Below are 10,662 nucleotides of genomic sequence, written 5' to 3'. Positions count from 1 at the left end.
GTTTACTAGGCTAAAAGAATTTGATAGATCCCTAGGCAATTGGTTACCCCCTATGAAAAATTGGCTTGCGATCAGTCAGAGGCTGAAATGGAGATGGCTGAGAAAATCAGGCTGATGCGGAAACTTTGGTCTTTTTTTTTTTTTTTTTTTTTGAGACAGAGTCTTGCTCAGTCGCGCAGGCTGAAGTGCAGTGGCGCGATCTCGGCTCACAGCAAGCTCTGCCTCCCGGGTTCACGCCATTCTCCTGCCTCAGGCTCCCGAGTAGCTGGGACTACAGGCGCCCACCACCACGCCTGGCTAATTTTTTTATATTTTCGGTAGAGATGGGGTTTCACCGATGTTAGCCAGGATGGTCTCGATCTCCTGACCTCGTGATCCACCCGCCTCGGCCTCCCAAAGTGCTGGGATTACAGGCGTGAGCCACCACGCCCGGCGGAAACTTTTGTTTTGTAATCACAGGAGTGAAGGTGTGGCCTGTATGCTGCCTAGTCTTGCCTAGAACTGGCTGCACCCGCTGTTCTTTTGCTTCTGCCTTAACCCTTGGTTACCCTAATTCCCTATTCTCTTGCCTCATTAGGTCTTTACCTTGACTAAAAATGCACTCATCTAGCTGGGACAAGTTATACACTGCGTTTGTCCCAGCAGAGTACATGGCACATAAGTAGGCTTTCAAAAATTCAACATACAGTACATTTTGTTACCTATGTGCCAGGTGTTAGGCAGGCTGAGTTAACAGCCGAACAGAAACCTACCTACCCAACGTGCTAACTTCTATACAGCATGGTCGTGCATCCAAATCAAATGGAAAGCGGTATGGGAGATCTGGAAAGGCTTCCTGTGGGTGGCATCTGACTACCTAAATTCCCATCCCAGTTTCACTTATTGACGTTGACACTTGGAACAAGCAGCCTCCCAGTGCCTGTTTTCCCACTAGTAGGTAAATGGGGTAATGACAGTATCTCCGCCACTAGACTTAATTAATGAAAAGCACATAGAGGAAGACAGCCTGGCTCTCTAAGTGGGCAGTGCGATTCCCGAGGGCAGCACTTCGCTTCATGGTCTTCCTCTAGGCTGAGAAGCCAGGGTAAATCCATTTGATTTTTCTACCACACAGTGCCTTCTCCCCTGATGAGTTCAAAGCTTTAAGTCTATCCAGTTCTGTCCAGACGCGTCTGTTCATCTCCAGCACGCCCACTGGAGAGGCGGGTTTTCCAAAGCCTGGCACGGCCCACTGCAGGTGACGCCCTCCGCCCTCCAACGCCCTCAGGCCTCTGGCGTCCACCCTTCCTCCCCACCCGACTCCGGAACCTCTTCCAGCGCCCCGCCCGGGCGCCTGGCTGCGAGGGTAGAGGCCTTCCGCCACACGCGCGGCCCCGCCCCGGCTTCCACGTGACGTGGCGTGCGGAGCGCGCACGCGGGGACTCGCGTTGGAGGCGGGCTAGGGCCGAGGGGCAACTAGAGATCGGTGGGTTGAGGAGGGCGGGGCCACGCCACAGGCCCGCCCCTGTCCTCAGCTACCTCCGCGCGCCAAAGTCAAACCCCGACACCCGCCGGCGGGCCGGTGAACTCACTAGCGGACCGGGCAGGTCAGGATCTGCCTCGGCTGCGCCGCGAGCTCCAGTGCGCGCACCTGTGGTCGCCTCCTAGCCCTCTCTGCTGGACGCGCTCTGGGCCGCCACAAGACTAAGGAATGGCCACCCCGCCCAAGAGAAGCTGCCCGTCTCTCTCAGCCAGCTCTGAGGGGACCCGCATCAAGAAAATCTCCATCGAAGGGAACATCGGTAAGGAGCCTCCAGAAATGTGGGAGGCAAGGCTGGGGTGTCGCGGCAGTGGCTGAAGCTTCCCTTCGCCGCATCTCTGTGCAGCAACTCAGTGAGGGCTTTCCCTCCAGCCTGGCCGTGTGGACGCGCCCTCGGCTTCCTTTCCCACCCAGAGCTTCCTTCCCTTCCCTGCCGCGCCAAAGGGTGACTGCGGTCTCCGGAGTCAGACTGGTTGCCAGGCCTGCGGTCTCTGTGAGGCGCGCTTTGAGCCTCTGCGCCCTCTTTGTTGCGGGGGAAGGGTATCAGATTTCTTGAGGTGTAACTTACATTAAATTCACCCTTTTTAGGTGTACTTTTCTATGAGGTTTGACAAACATTATGCGTTTTACTGTCACCACGATCGAAATACAGAACATTTTCATTACCTCAGAAAGTTCCTACCTGCTCCTTTGTAGTCAGCCCCCTCCACCCTTCCTATTCCCTGGCACCCACTGATTTGATTTCTATCCCTGCAAGTGTTGCCTTTTCCAGAATGCCATATACATGGAATCATAGGCTATATCGCCTTTTGTGTCTGGCGTCTTTCATTTAGCATAATGCTTTTGAAATTCATTCATGTTACTTGTGTCTGTAGTTTTTTTTTTTTTTTTTTTTTTTTTTTTTTTTTATTGCTGAGTAGTATTCCATTACCTGGATGTACCATCGTTTATCGATTTTCTAGTTGTGGACCTCTGGGTTGTTTACAGTTTTTTAGCTGTGGTATTACCGAAACATTATTTTAGCTATATTATTAACGAAACTCGAAACATTCAAGGAAAGAGGTCTTTAATGATCTTAATAGCATGCAGTTCCTCACCCCTTACTCCACATCCAAGTAAACATTGGATTATGATTCGAAGACCACTAACGTTTCTGTTAACTCAGATGGGGTGCAGATTAGGCCATGCCTGTCATTTTGCAAGACACACACCAACGTCCAATTCTTCTATATTTCCCACCTCAGGAAACCTACCCCTGAAACTTCCTGTTTTGATAGATTGTTTTTTGTTTTAATTTTTTTAGCTCCAGGTTGGGTGCTGGTCATTCATGCATACAGCAAATTTTTAAAAATTCTTACCACATTCAAAGCACTGTACCTTCTTGAAAAAGACAAGGCAAGCAGATGCTTAGCATTCAAATCAATAGAAAAAAATTGCATTCTCAAAGAGGACTTCTTATTTCATTGCTCCATAATTAAGGCACCAGTAGAAAGACCATATAATATACTTAGCAATGTAAGTTATTTGACGGTGCATGTTTACTAGTATGGAATCCCTGACAGTTGCTTACTGGATAAAGAAGACCATATATAAAGACAGGAGAAAATGACTGAACAAAGCCATCTGAAAAGTAAATTTGAGGCAGGGCATGGTGGCTCATACTTGTAATCCCAGGATTTTGGGAGGCTTAGGCAAGAGGATCACTTGAATCCAGGAGTTTGAGACCAGCCTGGGCAACACAGTGAGAACTCATCTCCAAAAAAAAATTAAAAAATTAGCTGCATGTGCTGGTGTGCCTGTGGTCCCAGCTACTCAGGAGGCTAAGGCAGGAGGATTGCTTGAGCCCAAAGGTCAAGGCCACAGTGAACCATGCTCACACTACTGCACTCCAGCTTGGGTGACAGAGCAAGACTCTGTTAAAAACACAAAAACAAAACAAAAAAGTGAAGTTGAATGAATAACCCCTTGGATCAATACCACAATACATTCATCCACTTTCCCTTTCCCTAATCCAGTTAGGTAGCATCATATTTAGAAATCTTTCCTCAAAGCATCTTTAATCTTCTCAGCAGCTGAAATAATTTCCTAATATATCATCCCATCTCCAGTTTCTCTTAACTACTTCTGCAGCGGTCTTTTTGTATGCAAATGTCATGTGTTATCCCCTGCTTAAAATTCTTCATTGATTTCACCTTTACTTACACTGAAAGGAGTTGCAAACTGATAGCCGCAATTGCACAATATTGGCCTGCACAGGTTGAAAAAAAATTTTAGTGCCCAGTGGCTCAGGCTTGTAATCCCCGTCCTTTGGGAGGCTGAGGTGGGAGGATTGCTTGAGTCCAGGAGTCTGAGACCAGCATGGCAACATAGAGAGAACTAGTCTCTAAGAAAAAAAAAAAAAAAAAATTAGGTCAGGCTCAGTGAATAACACCTATAGCTCCAGCTACTCAGGAGGCTGATGCTGATGTGGGAGGATCGCTTGAGTCTGGTAGGCAGAAGTTGCAGTGAACTGAGATGGCACCACTGCACTCCAGCCTGGGTGACAGTGTGAGACTCTGTCTCAAAAAAAAAAAAAAAAAAAAAAAATAGACCAGTTGTGGTAGCATGCACCTTTAGTCCTAGCTACTCAGGAGGCTGAGTTGGAGGATCTCTTGAGACCTATAGTTTGAGGCTGCCGTGAGCTGTGGTTGTGCCACTGTCCTACAGTCTGGGCTACAGAGTGAGACCCTGTGTCTAAAGAAAAATAAATTAAATTTGTTGCTAACTTGAAAACATTTTGAGATTTCCCATAAACAGTTAAATAATTGGCTTCTTTTGAAAAATCTGAAGATCTGTTAACACCAGGCCTGCATTTCTGTATGACAGCGATTGGTGTTTAGATGGAGCATGTTCCTTGCCATTTTTCGTCTCCCTGACACTGAGACTTTGTTAGTTGCTGTTTATTATTGGTCTTGCACTTTTGTTCATGTCCTCTTCACCTTATTTGTCAGATCCAAATAAGCAATAAATGCACAAATTGTTAAACTGTGCGTAAACTATTTCGCAATTCCTCTATTCTTCCTAGAATTTGAACTTGGTCGTTTTAGTTTTATATTTATATAGCCCATCTTCTTATGTTCTGTGTTATTCAAATGTTCCCTTGTGTTAGATGGATGGAGGACTTACCTGCTTCTCATTTTAGTAGTCTGTTCAGAATGACTTTCAGCATTACAACGCCTGCTTGACATTAGGAATTCTGTTAGTTTCCATGACTTTTTAAAGTATTAACATCAGTGTCTTTGGTTCTTTTTCTCCTTTGCCTTCATAGAAAATTAATTTAATAATTAGCTTATTTTCTAGCTCCCACTTCCCACCAAAAAGTTAAGGAACTAGATGTGTTAGTCTGATTGGCAACTCTAGCTAACTGTTACTACTCTGCTTGAACTAAATGTAACCGTTTTTACCTTAGACTTTTTAAGTATGACCACATGAATTTTTCTGTTTGTAAGCAGTGTCAGAAGAAAGTTGAATGCTCTAGCCTTAAGTGCTTTCAGACTCTGGTGGATGCCTAATTTTTTGATTTGTTCCTTGAGTGCTTTTTCTGAATATCATGTTCTCCTTTCCCGCTTCCATCTAGCTTAGTGAATGTGAGGTGTTCTTTCTATATGCTTCCACTTCCACTTAACATTCTTCTAAATGCCATACAGTCCCTAAGCTTACACTCTCCATACTAAATTTTGGTGGCCAGTGTTTTTCCCATGATTAAATCTAATTGTCATCCAGTTTATCCTTAAACGTTTTTCTCCTCTCCTCTGGATCCAATTTACTTTGTGTTTTTCTTCTAAACTGTCTCTCTGTGTCACCTTCTTATTTAATGCCTCACTCCTTTTTTTTCTCTGTGTATGATTCTTTAAAGTTCTTAAAGGTTTTTCTTCCTTTCTGTTGCCCTATCTAATGTCCTAGATTTAAATATAGTTCTGCAAGTCAAAGGTAAGTTCTTTCTGCTCTCCATGGATCTAATTTATAAGGAAGAGGAAGCTTTGCTTGTAAGTATATGAAGTTATTTATATGTTCATCTGTGTGTGTGTGTGTGCATGCACACAGAGGGAAAGAGAGAGAACATTATGGTAACCAGAGATGTCTGATACAACCACATTTGGTGACTTCAGATATAAAGGGTGTGGTGGCCATTAGGAGTATTACTTCTAGGTCAAGACTGTCCCTACTACTAAATATAATGTATTGTTAAACTAAACATAATAAAAAAATGTGCTTAATGAAATTGGGCAGGGAGCCTTTTAATTTTCTTTTAAAGAAATATAAAGTTGAGAAAATTGAATGTTTTGGGTTTTTTGTGTTGCTTGCTATTGTAAATCTTGCAAAAGCTAATGACTCTTTAACATCTTTCTTTCCTGACAACTTTTCTTCCTCAATTTTATCTTTCCTCACAACAGCTGCAGGGAAGTCAACATTTGTGAATATCCTTAAACAAGTGTGTGAAGATTGGGAAGTGGTTCCTGAACCTGTTGCCAGATGGTGCAATGTTCAAAGTACTCAAGATGAATTTGAGGTATGAAAATGAAATTTAAGTAGATAAAAGCCTTTTGGTTTAGAGGAGCAGTAGTACTTAATCTCTTGGCTTTTTTCTTTTTCTTTTTCAATAAAAGTTTTCAAATCTCGCTTTAGGTCTATATCTTCATCTAGGTGGTAGTTACATGGATATATATACAGTTGGCTCTCCTTATCAGTGAGTTTCGGATCTGTGGATTCAACCAGTCATGAACAGAAAATATTCAGAAAAAAATAAACAATACAAAAATAAAAAATAATGCAAATAATACAGGATTACTGTTCATATAGCATTTACATTGTATTAAGTATTATAAGTAATCTAGAGATGATTTATACTATTTGGGAGGATGTGCATAGGGTATATGCAGATATTACACCATTTTACATAAAGGACTTGAACATCTATGGATGTTGGTATCTGTGTGGAACCTGGAATCAATTCTTAAGGATACTGAGGGGTGACTGTATGTATAAACATTCACTGAGGCCGGGGTTGGTGGGTCACGCTTGTAATCCCAGCACTTTGGGAGGCTGCGGCGGGCGGATCACTTTAGGTGAGGAGTTCAAGACCAGCCTGGTTAACATGGTGAAATGCCATCTCTACTAAAAATACAAAATTTAGCCAAACGTGGTGGTGGACACCTGAATCCCACCTACTCATAAAGCTGAGGTAGGAGAATTTCTTGAACCCAGGTGGCAGAGGTTGCAGTGAGCTCAGATGGCACCACTGTGCTCCAGCCTGGGTGACAGAATGACACACTGTCTCAAAAAAAAAAAAAAGGAAAGTAAAATTTATCAAGCTATGCATTCAAGATTTATGCACAAGTAAAGTTTAAAGTTTTCTTTTTCATAAAAATTTCTTTTTCTTTTTTTTGTTATACTTTAAGTTCTGGGATACACGTGCAGAATGTGCAGGTTTGTTACATAGGTATACACGTGCCATGGTGGTTTGCTGCACCCATCAACCTGTCATCTACATTAGGTATTTCTCCTAATGCTATCCCTCCCCTTGCCTCCCACCCCACCAACCCCTGGTGTGTGATGTTCCCCTCCCTGTGCCCATGTGTTCTCATTGTTCAACTCCCACTTACAAGTTAGAACATGCGGTGTTTGGTTTCCTGTTCATGTGTTAGCTTGCTGAGAATGATGGCTTCCAGCTTCATCCATGTCCCTTGCAAAGGACATGAACTCATTCTTTTTTTAGGGCTGCATAGTATTCCTTAGTGTATATGTGCCACATTTTCTTTATCCAGTCAGTCATTGATGGGCATTTCGGTTGTTTCCCAGTCTTTGCTATTGTGAATAGTGCTGCAGTAAACATACGTGTGCATGTGTCTTTATGGTAGAATGCTTTATAATCCTTTGGGTATATACCCAGTAATGGGATTGCTGGGTCAAATGGTATTTCTGGTTCTAGATCCTTGAGGAATCGCCACACTGTCTTCCACAGTGGTTGGACTAATTTACACTCCCACTAACGGTGTAAAAGCATTCCTATTTCTCCACATCCTCTCCAACATCTGTTGTTTCCTGACTTTTTAATGATCACTATTCTAACTGGTGTGAGATGGTATCTCATTGTGGTTTTGATTTGCATTTCTCTAATGACCAGTGATGATGAGCTTTTTTTCATATGTTTGTTGGCTGCATAAATATCTTCCTTTGAAAAGTGTCTGTTCATATTCTTCACCCACTTTTTGATGGTTTTTTTTTGTTTTTTTTTTTCTGTAAATTTGTTTGAGTTCTTTGTAGATTTTGGATATTAGCCCTTTGTCTGATGGGTAGATTGCAAAAATTTTCTCCCATTTTGTAGGTTGCCTGTTTACTTGGATGATAGTTTGTTTTGCTGTGCAGAAGCTCTTTAGTTTAATTAGATCTCATTTGTCAATTTTGACTTTTGTTACCACTGCTTTTGGTATTTTAGTCATGAAGTCTTTGCCCATGCCTCTGTCCTGAATGGTATTGCCTATGTTTTCTTCTGGGGTTTTTATGATTTTAGGTCTTATGTTTAAATCTTTAATCCATCTTGAGTTAATTTTTGTATAAGGTGTAAGGAAGGGGTCTAGTTTCAGTTTTCTGCATATGGCTAGCCAGTTTTCCCAACACCGTTTATTAAATAGGGAATCCTTTTCCCATTGCTTGTTTTTGTCAGATTTGTCAAAGATCAGATGGCTGTAGATGTGTGGTGTTATTTCTGAGGGCTGTGTTCTGTTCCATTGGTCTATATATCTGTTTTGGTACCAGTACCATGCCATTTTGGTTACTGTAGCCTTGTAGTATAGTTTGAAGTCAGGTAGCATGATGCCTCAAGCTTTGTTCTATTTGCTTAGGATTGTCTTGGCTATATGGACTCTTTTTTGGTACCATATTAAATTTAAGGTAGTTTTTTCTAATTCTGTGAAGAAAGTCAGTGGTAACTTGATGGGAATAGCATTGAATCTATGAATTACTTTGGGCAGTATGGCCATTTTCATGATACTGATTTTTCCTATCTATGAGCGTGGAATGTTTTTCCATTTGTTTGCGTCCTCTCTTATTTCCTTGAGCAGTGGTTTGTAGTTCTCCTTGAAGAGGTCCTTCACATCCATTGTAAGTTGTATTCCTAGGTATTTTATTCTCTTTGTAAAACAATTGTGAATGGGAATTCACTCATGATTTGGCTCTCTGTCTATTATTGGTGTATGGGAATGCTTGTGATTTTTGTCCATTGATTTTGTATCCTGAGACTTTACTGAAGTTGCTTATCACCATAAGGGGTTTTTGGGCTGAGACGATGGGGTTTTCTAAATATGCAATCATGTCATCTGCAAACAGAGATAATTTGACTTCCCCTCTTCCTATTCGAATACCCTTTATTTCTTTCTCTTGCCTGATTGCCCTGGCTAGACCTTCCAATACTATGTTGAATAGGAGTGGTGAGAGAAGGCATCCATGTCTTGTGCTGGTTTTCAAAGGGAATAGTATTGGTTGTGGGTTTGTCATAAATAGCTCTTGTTATTTTGAGATACGTTTCATCAATACCTAGTTTATTGAGAGTTTTTAGCATGAAGGGATGTTGAATTTTGTCGAAGGCCTTTTCTGCATCTATTGAGATAATCATGCGGTTTTTGTCACTGATTCTGTTTATGTGATGGATTATGTTTCTTGATTTGCATATGTTGAACCAGCCCTGCATCCCAGAGATGAAGCTGACTTGATCGTGATGGATAAGCTTTTAATGTGCTGCTGGATTTGGTCTGCCAGTATTTTATTGAGGATTTTCGCAGCAATGTTTATCAGGGATATTGACCTGAAATTTTCTTTTTTTGTTGTGTCTCTGCCAGGTTTTTGTATTAGGATGATGCTGGCCTCAAAAAATGAGTTAGGGAGGAGTCCCTCTTTTCTGTTGTTTGGAATAGTTTCAGAAGGAATGGTACCACCTCCTCTTTGTACCTCTGGTAGAATTCTGCTGTGAATCTGTCTGGTCCTGGGCTTTTTTTTGGTTGGTAGGATATTACTGCCTCAATTTCAGAACTTGTTATTGGCCTATTCAGGGATTCGAGTTCTGCCTGGTTTAATCTTGGGAGGGCATATGTGTCCAGGAATTTATCAATTTCTTCTAGATTTTCTAGCTTATTTGCGTGGAGGTGTTTATAGTGTTCTCTCATGGTAGTTTGTATTTCTGTGGGTTCAGTGGTGATCCTTTATTGTGTCTATTTGATTCTTCCCTCGTTTCTTCTTTATTAGTCTGTCTAGTGGTCTATCTATTTTGTTAATCTTTTCGAAGAACCAGCTCCTGGATTCATTGATTTTTTTTGAAGAGTTTTCATGTCTCTATCTCCTTCAGTTCTGCTCTGATGTTAGTTATTTCTTGTCTTCTGCTAGCTTTTGAATTTGTTTGCTCTTGCTTCTCTAGTTCTTTTAATTGTGATGTTAGGGTGTCGATTTTAGATCTTTCCTGCTTTCTCCTGGGCATTTAGTGCTATAAATTTCCCTCTACACACTGCTTTAGCTGTGTCCCAGAGATTGTGGTACGTTATGTCTTTGTTCTCATTGGTTTCAAATAACTTATTTATTTCTGCCCTAATTTTGTTGTTTACCCAGTAGTCATTCCGGAGCAGGTTGTTCAGTTTCCATGTAGTTGTGCAGTTTTGACTGAGTTTCGTAATCCTGAGTTCTAATTTGATTGCAGTGTGGTCTGACAGACTGTTATGATTTCCATTCTTTGCATTTGCTGAGGAATATTTTACTTCCAATTATGCGGTCAATTTTAGGGAATAAGTGCATTGTGTTACTGAGAAGAATGTATATTCTGTTGATTTGGGGTGGAGAGTTCTGTAGATGTCTATTAGGTCTGCTTGGTCCAGAGCTGAGTTCAAGTCCTGAATATCCTTGTTAATTTTCTGGCTTGTTGATCTGTCTAATATTGACAGTGGGGTGTTAAAGTCTCCCACTATTGTTGTGTGGGAGTCTAAGTCTCTTTGTAGGCCTCTAAGGACTTGCTTCGTGAATCTGGGTGCTCCTTTATTGGCTGCATATATATTTAGGATAGTTAGCTCTTCTTGTTGAATTGATCCCTTTACCATTATGTAATGGCCTTCTTTGTCTCTTGA

General features: G+C 41.7%; 1 protein-coding gene across 1 annotated transcript in view; it reads left to right on the top strand.

Moving 5' to 3' along the window:
• The first annotated feature begins 1,293 nt into the window (after positions 1–1,293).
• The window catches only part of DCK (deoxycytidine kinase), a 32,905-nt gene continuing 23,536 nt past the window's right edge, over positions 1,294–10,662 (top strand). Inside the window, exons 1-2 of the mRNA XM_017879105.1 lie at positions 1,294–1,781; positions 5,953–6,068. Of these exons, the coding sequence (XP_017734594.1) occupies positions 1,691–1,781; positions 5,953–6,068 (207 nt within the window). The 5' untranslated portion in view covers positions 1,294–1,690. The remainder of the gene's footprint in view (positions 1,782–5,952; positions 6,069–10,662) is intronic.

This window comes from Rhinopithecus bieti, unplaced genomic scaffold, assembly GCF_001698545.2.
Source record: "Rhinopithecus bieti isolate Rb0 unplaced genomic scaffold, ASM169854v2 scaffold_905, whole genome shotgun sequence".
Lineage (NCBI taxonomy): Eukaryota > Metazoa > Chordata > Mammalia > Primates > Cercopithecidae > Rhinopithecus > Rhinopithecus bieti.
Note: the sequence above shows the minus strand (reverse complement) of the source record. Positions and strands in the feature narration are given on the sequence as shown.